This window comes from Microtus ochrogaster, chromosome 2, assembly GCF_000317375.1.
Source record: "Microtus ochrogaster isolate Prairie Vole_2 chromosome 2, MicOch1.0, whole genome shotgun sequence".
NCBI lineage: Eukaryota > Metazoa > Chordata > Mammalia > Rodentia > Cricetidae > Microtus > Microtus ochrogaster.
This window is the reverse complement of record NC_022010.1, coordinates 48,685,791-48,702,890: the sequence shown is the minus strand read 5'-3', so window position 1 is coordinate 48,702,890 and position 17,100 is coordinate 48,685,791. Positions and strand designations below refer to the sequence as shown.

At 47.6% G+C, this 17,100-nt stretch overlaps 1 protein-coding gene across 1 annotated transcript in view; it reads right to left on the bottom strand.

Moving 5' to 3' along the window:
* Positions 1–17,100, bottom strand: part of Fstl1 (follistatin like 1) — a 55,184-nt gene that overhangs the window by 12,691 nt on the left and 25,393 nt on the right. The window contains exons 3-5 of the mRNA XM_005344969.3: positions 4,966–5,070; positions 1,132–1,261; positions 99–131 (exon numbers count right to left, since the gene is read on the bottom strand). Coding sequence (XP_005345026.1) covers positions 99–131; positions 1,132–1,261; positions 4,966–5,070 — 268 coding nt within the window. The remainder of the gene's footprint in view (positions 1–98; positions 132–1,131; positions 1,262–4,965; positions 5,071–17,100) is intronic.

Here is a 17,100-nt window from a genome sequence, read left to right as displayed (position 1 = left end):
CTGGCAGCCCAGCAGGGACTGTAGAAGACAAGACACTTCCTCTGTGATAAGGCTCCTCCCTAAGATGAACACACACTAAAGCGAGGTCAGGTACTTACTCGGGCTGGCAGAGGGACTCACAGACTTCTTTTCTGCAAGACAAAAGGAGATTTGTAATACTAAGTGAAGGATAAAAGGATATGCTAAGGATTTTAGGATTAAACTGTAAAGTCTTGTAACATTGACATCACTTTGCCTTAAATTCTTTTTTTTTAAATTAAGATTTGTTTATTTTTATTTTATGTATATGGTGTTTTGCCTGCGTCTGTCTGTGCACTGTTATGCATGCCTGGTACCTGCAGGTCAGAAGAGAGCATTGGATCTCCTGGAACTGGAGTTACAGTTGGTTGCTAGCTGCCATGTGGGTGCTGGGAACTGAACCCAGGACCTCTGGAAGAACAGCCAGTGTGCTTAACCACTAAGCCATCTCTCCAGCCCCCACCCTGTCTTAATTCTTACATCCTTGTCTTTCTTGTAGGATCTAAGGATTGGGATCCTTCCTGCTTGCAGACAATGAATTACCTTTTTAAATTTATATTTCTTCCTACTGGGCTGAGATTTCAAAACTTCATATAGAGATTAATTTTTTACAGGGGAGATAAATCTTCATGTTTTTCCAGGGAAAGCCAAAGACGGAACGGCTGGGCAGGCTCTACACTTGGAAAGGCCTGGTGACAAGCAACCACGCCTGGGAATCCATCTTTCCAGCTGGTCAATATGATAAGAAGGGAAAGAAGGGAAGCATATTATGAGGCTAGAAAAGCCCACATTTTAAAAGCAGGAAAAGGAGAAACTGATCTACTTTTTCTAAAAGGGGTGGAAGTCCTTTAAGGACCATTTTTACCATTGTTGACTATTGATAAAGTCAATAGTTTACTCTCTGGCTGCAGGCGATGCTGAGAGCAGACCCTGGTCTGAAGCAGGAAGTAGAGAGGAAGGCCCCAGTCGGCCAGGTCAAACCTAGCAGGCTCCTGAAGGTCAGGAAGGAGCATCTCCAAATGGTTGTGTGGTCAGCCAGGCCACACTGCTCTGGTTTCCGTCTCTGTTCCCCTGTCACAAGCCCTGCCCTTCAGCAATGACAGCATGCCTTACCTTTGCAGTGTCCATCATAATCCACCTGGATCTTGGATCCAGTGAGGCAGGCGTCTCTGTGAAGTTCACAGTGGTTGAGGTAGGTCTTGCCATTACTGCCGCACACAGGCCTCTTGTGAGGTTTGCATTGCTGAAACAGATGGGCGGGAGGAAGTCTGTGCAGCCACGCAGGCAAGAACATGCACTCACGCAGCCGTCAACAGAGATGGAGCATGTACGCCACCAGGGCCCAGGGAATCCCAGCTCTGGTCACCACCACTGACTCTACTCCACTTGATACAACAGGCATCCTGTTCCCCGAGTTCTCCACGTCTCTCCGTGCATCCTGGTTCATTGCCAACTTGCGAGTACACAAACACCCTCCTGTGGCTGAAATACTTGATTGCACATATGTATCCCCAGTGCAACAGCACAAAGAGGCTGTGCTTTCAGGAGATGAAGTCACCAGAGCTCCTTCCTCATGAACGAGTTATGAATTAAGGTTGCAAAAGGGATTTCACACAGCATTGGACCCTTTGGCCCTTTTCCCATTTGCTATGTGAGAACGCTGTGTTCAACGGTTCCTTTGCAAGAGGAGACCAGGCCCTCACCAGACATTAAATGAATTTGTTTTGATCTTGCATGCCACAGCTTCCAACACTGTGAGAAGTACACTTCTATATGATTTAAAGTGCCCAGCTCAGGTATTTTGTTACGGAAACAGAAATGAACTAATCCTAGTTTCCATGACACAGAAGAGCAGAGCTGAGAGCTGGGAGCATGGAAACTCAATGCACAAATGTACTCGTACATGCACGCACACACACGTACACACAAACACACACATATGCATGCACACACACGTACACACAAACACACACATATGCATGCACACACACACGTACACACAAACACACACATATGCATGCGCGCACACACGTACACACAAACACACGCATATGCATGCACACACACGTACATACAAACACACACATATGCATGCACACACACGTACATACAAACACATGCATGCACACACGCACGCACACACACGTACATACAAACATACACACATACACACACACAACCTGATTTTTCCAGAGCCAAATTACAAGGATTTCATATTCTCCGCAGCGTTTGGGAGTCATTGAGCTTTTGGCCTAGTTTCACAACCACTGTTGTACGGCTGGCAGTAGGGGTGAAAGACAACAGGAAATCATTATGGACAGAAATATGGAATAAAGTTCATCTGGCTTGCAGGCCGACTAGGGCTGCTAGAGGCACGGAGACAAGAGGAAAGATGTTAAAACGGTTGCATGCCCTTCTTGAGCAGGAAAGAAGTCCCACCCATCCATTTTATACCTGAGGATCCCCAAGGCAAGAAAGGTGAGCTTCATTTATTCATCAGCCCACATTCACTATGGAGTGCTTGCTGTTTCGGGTGCTGGACAAAACCAACATAGGCTCATCTTTACAGCAACTCCTGGGAATTGCTCAAAATCCCATGACTATCCGTGGACAAGCAGAGACTCTGCTCAGAGTCTGATTTATGCCACCACATGGTGGTCAGTGTCCTTCTGGTACAGACGGCCAGGGTGAAGGGATCCTAGCAGGACCAGGTTTTAGGAAGTTGGTACACTTTCCCTTCAGATGTAGTGAATCAGGGTCCAGAAGTTAACAGGGTATTATCTACAGAAGAGCCCATTTCCAGGGTATGGAGCGGCTTGACAGAAGGGAGGACGGAAAAGCCCACAGCCTGTGTTATTTACATCCACATCAAGAATGAAAATTAAAGTCTTGCCTGTTTCTCAGAGGCTCATTTTGACTTCCAAATGCCATTTAAAAACATAACTTCAAAGTCCACATTCTGTCTGATAATTTAAAAATTTGCATATCCTTTGACCCAGCAGCCCCCAGTGACCATCAGTTCTAAGAAATAAAGGGTATTGGCAAAAGGATGCTGTTGCTGTGGCAGCAAAGAGCCCGGAGAACCACTAACACACCCGTCGTCAAGGAAACGAGTGAATAAAGTTACATCACTTTAAATATTATTCGGTGCCTGACGAAAGGTCAAATCCGTGTTGATTCAAGAGGCGGCCATGGCACACCACAGCCTGCAGAGTACAAACTGCACACATGGATGTGTGGAAATAGTACTTTGTATAAAACAGGGGAAGGTTGGTGTTTAGAAACGCTGCTAATGCCAGCTACCTCAGACTAAGGAGAACCGAGATTTTGGTAGCACAAATGTCTAAACATCTACCCTATTTGAGACATAAAACAATTGGTAATTTCTAATTTGAAGAAAAAAAAATTAAATTTAATACCATATTTAATTTCAATACACTTTACATATTAATGGGGTGACCGGGTAGATTTTTTTTGTTGTTGTTGTTGTTTTTGTTTTTCAAGACAGGGTTTCTCTGTAGCTTTGGAGCCTGTCCTGGAACTAGTTCTTGTAGAGCAGGCTGGCCTCAAACTCACAGAGATCTGCCTGCCTCTGCCTCTCAAGTGCTGGGATTAAAGGTGTGTGCCAGACTGAGTGTGGCTGCTTCCTGCTACACCAGTGGTCAGTGGAATTAAAGACAGCTCAGCTTTGCCATCATTGCCTCAAAGAATGGGGCTGGAGAGATGGCTCAGTGGTTAAGAGCACTGACTGCTCTTCCAGAGGACTTGGGTTCAATTCCCAGCACCCACATGGCCGCTCACAACTGTCTGCAGATCCAGTTATAGGAGATCTGACACCAATGCACATAAAAAAAATTAAAAAGTTAAATAAAGCATCGCCTCAAAGGACTAACACTAGATTCCTAGGGAACGCTAAGAAGTTCTTGTTACTTCACACCTAGAAAGTCGAGCTTCAACCTCCAGCATGAGAAACAACCCAAAACCTCAAAAGACAGAAACTCTGACAGATTTGAAACTAGACACAAATGTTTAAGTACATCCTCTTCGGTGACTCACGTGACCTTGGGTCTCTTCGGTGACTCACGTGACCTTGGGTCCACATTCCATGCTTCCTCACCTGTCACCGTGGTCTCTCACCTTTGAGACTACACCCACCCTTCTACCTCTTTACACTGCACAGCGGTCTAGGAGACACACAAGAGAACATGTGTTCTGTCTTTCTCTCTGAGTTTGCGTCACCTCTCTTAAATATCACCTTCCAGGTCCACCTATTTTCTACAAACACAATTTTTTCTTTACAGCTGAATAATGTTTCATTGTGGATATGGACCACATTTTCAGCATCCGCTCATCTGCTGGTGACATCTAAACTGGTTCCAATTCCAGATATATGTATCATATGTGCAAGCATACACACACACACACACACACACACACACACACACACACACATTGGCCAGAGGTCCACACTGAGTATCGTCCTTGGTTCTCTGTATGATTTTCTGAGACAGAGTTCTCACTATGCCTGGATCTCATGATTTGGCTAGAATGACTGACCGGTCAATGCTCTCTATGGATTTACCCCTTGCCTCCAGTGCTGGGGTCACAGACTGCTGCTGCTATACCAGGTATCTGTGTAGGTCCCAAGGTCCTCCAGTGCTGGGGTCACAGACTGCTGCTGCCACCCCAGGCATCTGAACATAATACGGCAAGCATGTTTCCTGCTAAGCTAGCTCCCTAGCCTCCCTAAACTTTTTTTTTTTTTTTAAAAAAATATATGAAACGCTATCTCTTTTAAAATTTAATTTAAAAACCAGAAGTTTCACTCTTAACCCTAGGGGAAGTCTTCCTTGTGTCTTTAGAACAGACAAGTTGCACGTTTATAGAAATGATGGGATTCCTGGAACCTTCCAGTTGCTGCACCCCACAGCTGCCATCAGGACCTACCTCAATGCAGAGGCACGTGGGCTCCCCCTTCTCTGTGACTGCACACTCCCGGCCAGCTCCACAGAACACATTGGCGCAGATCTTGGATTTGCTCCTTGGTTCTTCCTAAAACACAAATCATAAAGGGAGCCATATTACTGAGACAAGCCCACTACGGGATGAAACAGTGTTGGCCACGACCTTTCAGGCTTGTCTCTCCTCCACCAACCCGCACCATAGGCATTGTTCCGGCTCAGGTTTGGGAACCCCAGATTGTTCTTCTAAGAGCAAAGCAAGAATGACTTTCTTGCTTTCTACCTCATTTAAAAAAAAATGCACTGTGCATTTTGTGATAAAGCTCGCACTGTGCCAGGGCTGAGACACAAAGCTCTGTGGCTCCCCGAGAGGAAGCACTTAGGACACAAATATGGAAGTGTCACAGCGGGAGCTCCAGCGAGCAACTGTGTATGAGAGAATCGGGAGAGACTTTCTGAAGATTCCATCTTTAAGGATGAGAAGACTTAGCCAGGAAGAAATGGCAACACTGAAGATGCATTCAGACATCCGAACACCAGGAGGTGTTCACAGCAATACCATCCCAAAGGGCAGGAGGAGGGTGGCTAAAACGTGGACATGCTATTGTTTGATATTCAGCCACTGTGCATGCTCAGGCTACAATATAAAGAGGACCAAAGCAATCCAAAGAGAGCAGAAGAGCCCACAGCCTCTTGCTGTTCAGACAGATGTAACAGAACTCCAAGGAAAGGAAGGTCTGTATGCCCCATGAAAATGGGAGCTTTGATAGGCACGATTTGTTGTTGGTGGCACATTCTTTTACTTCCTTTCCCTGGTGGTAGAGGGCCAGCCCTCCCTCTTTCACCACGCACCCTACAGTGGTGTCTGAACAGAAAACGGGATTTGCTACAGGCTTCCCCGCCTAAGCCTGCTGGGCTGGAGCTGGCTACAAAACAAAGATGGAAAAAGCCTACGAATGATTGGGGTTAAGACAAAGTCCACGCTTCTAGCCCACGCCTACCGTGTTATCTAAAGGACTCAAACCCTCAAGTCTGTAGCAGAATATATCTTAACCGGGGAACCAAGAACAGGTCAAAAACAAACCAAACCAAAACCCCAGAAGAGTAGAGGTTTGAGAGCCATGAGACAGGTCCAAAATAACTGCTCTGCTGCCACCTGGAGGCTACTTTGCAAACTCCAGGCTTTTCTTTTCTCCCATAAGCCAGCTTGCCTGCCATGCAGGGTTCTCATTGGTCTACAGCTCATTTGCATTTTCACATCTCATTGGTTTACATGCTGTTGCCAAATTCTCCCCTCCTTTTTATGTTGCTAAGGAGAATTCAAAAAAGCTGGCAAACAGTGAAGAAAAGAGGAAGTAATTCTCAAAGGTTAGAAGAATGGACTTAGATGTCTGTTTCCTAAACGGGGTGGGGTGGGGAGTGGGGTAGATAAAAATCCAGACGTTTTTGTGGGCGCTGGACCTCGGAGCATAAAGCAAAGCTAGAAGGGAGAAGGAAAGCAATTGCTGCTTGTTGCAAAATAACTCGGGTGCCTCTTCCCTTCCCTGACTCTAACCCGTGGGTCCAGGAAATGAGCACTATGCACAAACGCACACGGCAGAGCTTGGGCATGTGTCTGCACTGGAAGTGTTCCCCGCATGTCCCAAATTAGTCCCCCTGATTCTTCTAGCCACTTAATTCCTCATCTGCGAAACAGGAGTAAATAGAGTATAAAAAAGTGTGATCAATGGGGACAGCTCAGAAGACCAGCAGCGTTCAGAGCACTTTGTCTCGTGTGTATGATTATTGTGTATCTGTTGTGTCTCCACCTGCCAGGGTATGTGTGGAAGTCATAAGACATCTTACGGGAGTGGGGTCTCTCTCTCTCCATCTGGCGAGTTCCAGGGATCAAACTCAGTTGTCAGGCTTGGCCACAAGTGCCTTTACCCACTGAGTTATCTCACCTCACTGCTTTTTTTTTTTTTGGTGAATAATACAAATAAAAGCTGATCTGTGGAGCCTGAATTCAACCCAAGTCGTTTGCAGAAGCAGTTCTCAAAGCTACGTTCGGAGAATACCTTTTCCTTACAGCCTAACAACTAATATTTGAAGAGGGCAATCAAAACTTGCAAAAAATGTTTCCATACACATGATTTCACCTTATTGCATGGCTATTATTGGTCCCATTTTACAAATGAGGAAATTGAGGCTCCAAAAGTTCAAATAATTTGCCTAAGATCCTAAAACCAAAAAGAGAGGACCCTGTATTCAGCGCACGGGTGCCTAATCACCCATTCATAAACACCTGGCATCCTGCAACGTGCCCAAGTACTGGTGATGCTACTTATTAAGCTCTGTAAGTCCCTAATCCTGATGTCATTAAGCTCTGTAAGTCCCTAATCCTGATGTCACGCCATCCCATTTTACAGGCGAGGAAGCTGACCTTAGAAGCCCAGGAACAAAAAGCAACCGAGGTGGATCTTCCTCCAACCAAAGGGAAGCAATTCTTGCATGTTTGGTTTATTTTTACATCCACATGACTTGGTTAGGGAACTTAGAGAAGGAATGTGGGTGTTACAATAGGCGGAGTGAGGAGGCGGGGCTGAGTGCATTAGGCATTGAGATCCGATACCCGACTCTTCCGTATCTGCCGCGGTCATGGTCATGGTCATGGTCATGGTCATGGTCATGGTCATGGTCATGGTCATGGTCATGAGCAGGGCAGTCTCTTGAAACCTGTCTCCTTGGGTGCAAACACGCAACACTGATGGTTGGAACTGCGTTGAGAATTAAAAGGGACAGGCTGTGTGCTATGCAACAGGAAGTGGCTGTCACTACAGTGGGTGGTTTATTTTCAGTTTTCCAGTTGCACTGCTGTCACTGTCACCTTGGGCTGTCACTGCCCCGTTCTGCCCTGTCCTCACTTACTGTGGAAGGTACTGCTGAGGGCAAGACCGGCAGGATGGAAAATACAAAAGCTGCACCCCCCCCCCCCACCACAGTCCCTGGAGAGCCTTTGACAGAGCACAGCGATGGGGTGAGGGGCCCCAGTTACACAAGCCTTCTCTTTGCAGGTGACGTGTCTGTCAATAGGTGGCAATCTCTCTCTTTGTCTCACACAGCTCAGAGCCGCAATGCAGAAGAGCCTTCCTGGCTGCAGCTCTACCCAGCTTTGTCCTCCTCGTGAGAATTGCAGGAATGAGGTAGAAGAGGAAGACAGGCAGGGACATGGGCAGAAGGAGCTGCCAGTCTGGGGAGGCTGTCCCTCCTGGGGCACTCAATGCCCTTCCTCTCCTCACTCACAGGTGTGCTTGACTGCAGAAATCAAGGTCAACGATGAAGGGCATTCTCCCTAGAAGTGTTGTCTCTGTGCTATTCAGAGCTTTCCTTTAAGCCCTGGAGTGTCAGAGCCAATCCCAAGGCTTCTGGAAACTTCCTTGGGGTCAGAGCTTCTGCAGAGTGGCTGATTCCACTTGGAAAGTCTAAGGCTAACTCAGTACCTACAGCTGAGCAAAGCTCTGTAGACTTCTGTCCTCACCATCTGTCTGTGTGTCTTTCAGTTGCATGTAACAGATGCAGGGATGTTTGAGATTCAGAAAAGCTCCATGCAGCAGCACTGGTGACAGGCAAGCCAGAGAAGGAACACAAGTTGACCGGGTCCCTGGGTCTCCATGGTCCCTTCTCTGGTAGGGCTGAGGGAGGGCGCTGAGGGCAAAGGGGCCAGTTTTGAGGCCTGGTACAGGGATGGCTATAGAACTGTTGCACCGTCATCAACCATAGTGACTTTAGGGATAGTTAGCCACACTGTCTCTTGCAGGGTCACTGTGCAAGGTCTCCGGCATGTCCATAAAAGTGTGAACAGACACTGTGCATGACTGGAGGTGTGCTCTTGAAGCATGAACACCTAAACATAGCTTTAAAAGCCAACAAGCCATCTGAATGGGGAGGCATGTGCCTCTCATCCCAGCACCTGAGGCTGAGGCGGGAAGACACTGAGGTCCCAAGTGGGCTACATAACAAGATACTAAAGATACTAAAACAACAACAAATAAATCCCAAACTACAAAAAACAAAAACAAAAACCCTAAGCAACAGCAACAAAATCTCTGCCTCTGTCTTAGTTAGGGTTACTATTACTGTGATGAAACACCATGACCAAATGCAACTTGGAGAGGAAAGGGTTAATTTGGCTTAAACTTCCACATCACTGTTTATTCTCAAGGGTCAGAAGAGGAGCATGGAGGCCAGAGCTGATGCAGAGGCAACAGAGGGGTGCTGCTTACTGGCTAGCTCCTTAGGGCATGCTCAGCCTGCTTTCTTATAGAACCCAGGACCTCCAGCCCAGGGGTGTCACCTCTTACACAAGCAGCCTCCCCTCCCATCAATCACTAATTAAGAAAATGCCCTACAGGCTTGCCTACAGCGTGATCTATGGTTTCTCAATGAGGTTCCTTCCTCTCGGGTGACCTCAGCTTGTGTCAGGTTGACATGAACTAGCACAGTCTCCAAACGGGAAACCTGATGGAGTTCCAGCGTGGGCCTCTCTCTTCTGACCTGTCTCCACACTGCTTTCTGGATGTACATGGCGAGCCAGACTTGGAAGAGTTGGTCTCCTGGCTAATTTCCACCCCACACATGCCTCTTGGCAAACGAATGCCCAGCAGTTCCACCTTTTCCCAGTTGAAAACTTGCCCTGTCCGCTCAGGCATGTTAATGCTGCTACTTGCTTGCACAGCAATTTTTAAATCAACTTAAACTTAATTTTTTTTAAAATTTTGCATTTGTGGGTATGCATCCTGTGTGAGGGATATGCTGTGGGTATTGGATCCCCTGGAGCTTGGGTTACAGATGGTCATGAACCAGCAAACATGGGTGCTGGGAACTGAACTTTGGTCCTCTGCAAGGGCAACAAATCCTCTTAACCACTGCTTGGAAATTTGATAGGCTTTTATTTTCTTTCTAAAAGAAGCCCAACTCTAGGCTCTTCCAGATTTGAAATCCGTGCCTGACTGTCCTCAGATGATACCAGACCCTGGCCTCCAGCTCTCAACTCCAGCCTCTTCCCAATGAACCACTCTCTCTGGCTACAAATTAAAGTCAAGAAACAGATCATCTTCAGCCCAAGGTCGCCAGCAAAATGATAAAGGAGGTTATTTGTAAAACTGGTAGAGGTGATCCTGTCTCAGGGCCAAACATCACAAAATACACATGGGAATGTTTCTAAAAAGCCTTGCAAAGTAAAACAGTTTCTGCAGGAACCATGTGTGCTGGCAAGGACGGAAGCTCATAAGCAAAGCCATAAATGTCAGCTTAATACATCGCTTCACTAATTGGAACTGGGTCAGCATCAACTTAGTTCTTCTCCCCTTCCCATCCCTCCCTCCCCCGCCTTCACTCCACCCTGCTTATGCCAAGGTAGATATCAGGCCCCGTTTGCCACTGTCCTGTAGTAGAGCGGCTTGGTTGACAAGGAGAAGGGCTCTCTGATGCAGAGCGCCATGGTGCTGGGGACAAATGGATCTACAGAACTGGGGAGATGGGGCCGGTGACACAGGGGTAAGGATGCTGGCTGTGCTGGCAGCCCTGCTGGAGTACAAGCCCATAGTAAAGCTGTAGACCGTGATGGAGAAAAAGAGAGCTTTTCCAGCTGCTAGAATCTGACTGGAGCATCCATCACATGAGTCTCTGCTCCCCTGCTTTGAGAAGGAGTGGGCTAGTGCATCACTGCGGGCAGGGGGAGAGGCTCTCTACAACAGTAGTTCTGATTGGCTTGGCAGTCGGCAAAGCATTTGTGCCAACTCCACGCTCAAGTGTCCTTTGCCTGTGTGTGTTCCCAGCCAACACCTTATGGGTTCTGAGAGGCCCAAAGCTTGACTGTTTGGTGGGGACTTCAATAAGAGCAGGCAACTGGGAATGCAAAATGGAGCCCAGGGTTCTGGGAGGGACTTGGCAAACAAAAGCGACGAAACAGATGCTTAATTAGTATGGGGCAATCCAACTCTCCCTTTGTTTCATGGGTTCCTTCTTTAACAAGAGCTTTCTAACAACGGTTCTGGGCCTCTCGTCAGCCTGTCAGAGCCCTGCAGAATAACCTTTGCACATATGGCTTAGCTCAGGCAAGCACTAAGTGGCTTGCATACTTGGGCTGCCCACAGACCCCCTGTCAGGGAACAGCTTTCACGTTAAATGGCATTTGGGAATACAAAGTTTCGATTATACAAGATGAAAAGTCTCTGCAGATGATGCTTGCTTTTTTTAAAAAAAAAAATTTAAAACTGTAATGGGTGTTTTTAATTTGCCAAGAAAAGGGACCTTAAATCTTCTTGGGGCACGCACAAAATAGTAACTACATCCTAGAGGTAACAGGAGCTTGATTGTGTATGAATATAAAAACACTGGGCTGGAGAGATGGTTCAACCACTGAAGGCAAAGATAGGGATGCAAAAATCATCAAGTTGCTTACTGCAAATACATAACAATTTTTGTATACCAGTCAAAGTTTAGAATGCCTGTGTGAAACCTCCAAGCACAGAACACTTCTTATCTATTCCAAATTATCCTAGTGGATTTGCACAAGAGATTCATTTTCATTCTTCAGAGTCAGCCGAAGATTTGTCCACTTTAACAGCCAGTAGGGGGCATATACAGACATCTCCAGGTTTCTTCAAATAAATCATTTAAACGTATTTAAAATTAGAACTGATGAGGGCCCATATTAGTTAGAGAATGGTGACAGGGGCAGAGAGTGATTGCAGCACACCTGCAGTCCCAGCACTCAGGAGGCAGAGGCAGGTGGATCTCTGTAGTTCAAGGCCAGCCAGTCTACAGAGGGAGTTCCAGGACAGCCAGGGCTACATCTCGAAGACCCAGTTGGGTATGATGGTGAGCACACCTGTGTACCCCCAGTTCTGAGTGAGGAAGTCACCCAAGTCTAGGAGTTCCGTGCTAGTTTAGAAAACAAAGGGACACTCTGCCTCAAAACAAGTAAACAAAGGGGAAAAAAAAAACTAATCAAGATAACAGTCTGTGACCAGCATGGCACAAGGGATATAGAATATAGTGGTATAAGATGGGGCTTACACCTCTCCCTGCAGGATGGCAGGGTCTACCCAAAAACCCTATGGACACGTGGAGAAACAAAGAAGAAAGGATTGGGAGTACACAGAAACTGCTTCATGGGAGGAGGGTAGAGATATGGTTGAAAGACGTCTAGAACTTTCTAAAGAATATCGAGGTCTGGCAGTATACTGGGTGTAGGGGAAGGAAGGGGTGAGCCTTTGGTTTTGGGGGACCAGGTAGAGGAAAGTCTGTCAGAGATACAACCATGGAAAGAGGGTAGGGTGAGCACAAGGTGGGCAGGGACGAGCCAGGTACGGACATAAGTCTAAGCAGATAGTAGGACATCCCACTGACAGCCAGAAATAGGGGCAGATGCACATCTGGATGCCATCTGTGCAGGAACGAGAGGTGGGGGAAGAGGAGCTCGGACTCAGGAGGAAAAGGGTAGGGTAGAGGCTGAGAGCAGGGGAAGGGGAGGAGGACTCTGAAGCAGGGTCCAGTAATGGCAGAGCGAGCCTGTGCCCACCAGCCCACAGGGTGATCAGAAAGGACACCTTTGCTCCAGGCAGACGCAGTGGTGGGCCAGGTACAGGGTCTGACAAGCTCAATCCGGATAGGGTAGCAGATCCTCTCATTTCTCTGCCTGCCCACAGCCCAAGGGCTCTGAAAGGAAAACAGCCATAAGAAAGTGGTGGAGGAAGATTCGGGAAACGGGGAGAAGCCCAGCTAGCTGAGCACGCCAAAGAGCTCCCGAGATGGTCACAATGGGTGTGGGAAGTGGCCTGGTAAATGTTAGCATGAGGCAGTGAGAGAACTGCAGCTCTGAGCCAGTCACCAAGAAACACACCTGAAGAAGGACCCTGCAAATGCGCCTGCCTCCTGTATAGTGTGACCTGGGAAGAAGCTTAACATCTTCAAGCCTCAGTTTACCAGTCTATGGTACACAAGGGTTGGACATGATGCTCAGGTCCCTTGTGTTGCTTGAATTCCATTAACTAGTGTTATCTTTCATAACGAGGGTGACCCAAGGCCTGTCCCACAAGGGGCAGTGACAGGTGACCCGAGGCCTCGGTGTGGGAGGCAGAGAGATATGTCAATGCTGAGAGAGCTTGGGTATAGAGTTTATTTAATGGGTATTGGTATATAAAAGTAAGGGGTTATGGAGAAGGGGAGAGAAAGAAGGGGGTACAGAGAAAGAGGAAAAAAGAGAGGAGGGAGGGGAGGGGAGAAGATAGAGAGGCTGTAGTTACCTCTTTAGAAGAGGGAAGTGGGGGGGCTGGAGAGGAGGCAGGAGATCCCCTTGGTGGTAGGAAGGGAGAGATTGAGAGTGGGTGGTGCTTGTCTCTTAAAGGGGCAGGATACCCAGGTGACAGGCCAGGCCGGCGGATTACAACTAGCTCAAGCATTTACCACACCATGTGATCCTCCCAGTAATGTTTGTCTCCCAAGTAAGCTCACTGGAATGCCTACACTAAGAGAAAGATTGTCTACAGACTTTTTGAGACAGGATCTCACTAAGTAGCCCTGATTTACCTCAAGCGTGCTATGTATATGTCAGGGTTGGTACTGAACCAGCAGCAATCCTTCTGCCTCAGTCTCCAGGGTACTGGGATTACAGGCATGTCTGCCATACCCAACTTGTATACCCACCAGTTTGATGGCATTTCAAGGCTTTTGGCTGGAGGCATTAGAGTAGGTTCCTAGAGGCCAAGGACTTCGTAAGAAATGCTTTTCTGCTTTCCCCTGGATCACTCTAGAGCAGTTGTTCTCAACCTGTGGGTTGCATCCCCTTTGGGGGGGTCAACTAATCCTTTCACAGGATTGACCAATCCTGCATATCAGATATTTACATTATGACTCAGAATTTTGTGGTTGGGGGGTCACCACAACACGAGGAACCAACTGTATTAAAAAGGGTCGAAGCACTAGGAGGCTGAGAACCACTGACCTAGAGGGGAACAGTGGGTACCAAGTGGGCGTAGTTCCCTGGGGAGGAGCCTGTTGGAACGTTTTACTCCACCAGAACGCTACTAATAAAGTTCTAATTCTACTTATGTTTGCCTTGTATGAAAAAAGAGTGGGGAGAAGGAGAAAATGGCTAACGGAAATTCCCTGGTGATTCAGAGCCCCCTCTCCTGCCAAGAACCTGTCACAGAAGTATGTTTGGTGCTGCCAGGCCTCACATCTACTCGGCATTCACGCTCTAATTATTTCCACATGCAGTTCAAGAAAAATGCCTCATCAAGAGTTTCTTTTAAAAAAAATCCCCCCACACCTAAATCCCCAACACTCTCAATTCTGGGTGGAGAAGGCTCCAGCTCAGCTGGCTGAGCCATCCCAGACAGCCAGTTTTAGAAGCATCCCCTGCAGCAAAAGCCACATCTGGACCTGCGACATCCCTGCTTGCTCCCAGCACTCTCTCCATCCTGAGCAAACTGACCCTCCACCTCCTGAGGCTTCCCCAGCCAGGAACCAATTAGTATCCATTCTTCAGAATTCGGAGTGGAAGGCAGAGTTGTTGTTCTGACTTGGTGGGAGGGAGTGGGGACAGGGATACAAGCAAGAGGCATCTTGCTCCATTAGCCAATTCCAGCAATACCTGGGAGGTGGCTGTTGGCAACACACACTTGCCCGGAAAGGAATGGGCTGTGGCAAAATAACCACAGTAACTACCGTGATTGGGGAATAGTGAGCTTTACTCCTCACCCCTATCTGCGGCTTAATTCCATTACCCCAATTTGCATACAGCTTCCTGTCTTAGTGTTCTACTGCTGCGAAGAGACACCACGACTAAGAAGACTCTTATGAAAGAAAGCATTTAAATGGGGGGGGGCTCACTATTAATGGAGTTTCAGGGGTTTAGTCTATTATCATGGCAGGGAGCATGGTGGAAGGTATGCAGGGTGCTGGAGAAGCAGCTGAGAGCAAGCAGCTAGAAAGACTCTGAAAACCCATCTCGAGACACACTTCCTCCAACAAGATGACACTTGTTGGTCCTTCTAATCCTTTCAAACAGCGACTAAGCATTCAAATATAAAAGAGCCTATTCAAACCACTCTGCTCCCCTATTCTCAAGAGAAGTCACTGTCCTGCACACTGGTTCCCACGCGGGTTGGCTGCCTGACTCGCAAACACCAGCCCTTACTTAGACACATCCACAAGGCATGGTCTTTCCCCCTCTCTGTGTGACTTTCCGTGTTTAACGTGGCCTTGGGATCCTTGACCTCATCATCAGGGATGCTCTTCTTTTCAGACTGCTCGACTGTGAAGAGTGCGGGTGGGGGGAACCTGTGAGTAGAGCAAGTGGCCAGGACAGGTTAAAAGCACAAATCTGGGCTCCTGAGGTTTTCCAAGTCCAAATGAGAGCTCATATTACCCTTTGAGAATAATGGGGTTAGGAGATATTGCTGGATGCTTCTTTAGCCTTCAGATGGGCAGAGAATGTCCCACAAGACCAGCTTAGACTATCACCATCTGGGAAGTCTGATTTATGAACAGGCTTCCCTAAATTCTTCCTGTCCTTCAAGGTTTAGCTCAGGCCATGTTACTTCATCCTCAGTGAACCTTTCTTTTTGATTGTTAGAAACTCCTCCTTCCTCGTCTGACTTGTAATTCTCCCTTGTATGAACCCATTTTGGTTATTTTTTTAAAAAAAAAAACACACAGTAATTGACTGTATATATATATATTCCTTCCAGCTGAGCTACAACCTTCCAGGTGACAGGAGTCAGCCATGTCATTCAATCAACCCTAAGGAAGAGTTAAAGGGCTTGGGTCACATCTGGGCTGCGGGAGCAAGACACAGTGACTGGACGGATCCTCTCCTGGAACTGACCCAAGGGTGGAGTCTTCTGCAGAAAGAGACTGAAGACGCCACAAATCTCCATCAGACCATTAATATCCAGCCTGGGATTTTCCCAATCTGGGATTGTCTATGACCCACCATAGACACCCGCAGGTGTATGTCTATGGGCACGTGTGTGCTGATGAGGCAGCTTGAAGGCAGGGGGTGGCAGAAATGACTTCCCATGTCTATGATTCTGTGTGCTCCAGCTGAGACATGCTGAACCAATAAGAAAGAGAGAAGGAAGGTGGACGGAGTCCGGTGGGACTGCAGGGCATATATTCAGGCTGGATAAAGGCAGCCTGACACCTTGGTGGCCTAGTCAGAGAAGCAAGCGAGACATGACGAGAGAAAGAGTGGAGTGGGCTGGTTCCCTGGGGCCGCTGTTTGGCAACCTCTTCCTAGGAACCCTGAGCCTTTATTATCCTAGGACGTAAAAGCAACTGGGCTGCTCAACAAACTGCTCTGTCCCTTTTGTGGCAGAACATTTGAGTCTCCTGGCTATTGGCAGAACATCTGGGTCTCCTGGCACCCAACTCAGGTTCATTGCAAGCCTGGTAATGGGCTGCAATTTACTGGAAATTGAATTGGGAGGGAAGGCTGGACTTAGGGAGTGTGTTTTCCCCGGGACTGGGTACTGTCAAAGGGATTGTGAGGCCCAACCAAGACAGAGACCTTCTGTCAGTGGAACTGGGAGACTGGTATAGGGGCAGCACGATGAGGCTTCGGTTTAAAAGGGGGACAGAGCTCCGAGACTGTTTTGGAGGATGTGTGGTTGCAAAACAGCTGTCAAGATTCCAACATCCTGACAATTTTTTTCCTAGTCTAAAAGTGTCGAACGGGTTAAAACTTAGAAACTCCCAACTAAATGAAGTCTCCATATGTGTGTGGCTCAGGAGGGTTCTAGGAGACACAGACAGATGTAATTAGAAGTGTGCAGACACTGTGTTACCATGGGAACTGCTGGCCAGGAGAAACCTGGAGTCCCAGGAATAGTCTTCCCGGGAACTGCCTGAGGCAGGTGCTACTCCTCGGGCTTGCCTGCTTCCAGGCGGCTCTTGGGTCCCTATCCCACCCTTCAGTGATGTGAGCCAATGGTTCCCTTGGCATCATCCCAAGGAAGGGAGCTGCGTGTGGCTAGAGGGAAGGCCACATGCTCCTTTTCTGTTTTATTACAGTTATCGGCTCTGGGAAGGACAAGCAGAATAGGGTCTATGGATGCGGCTTTCAGCCATCTAT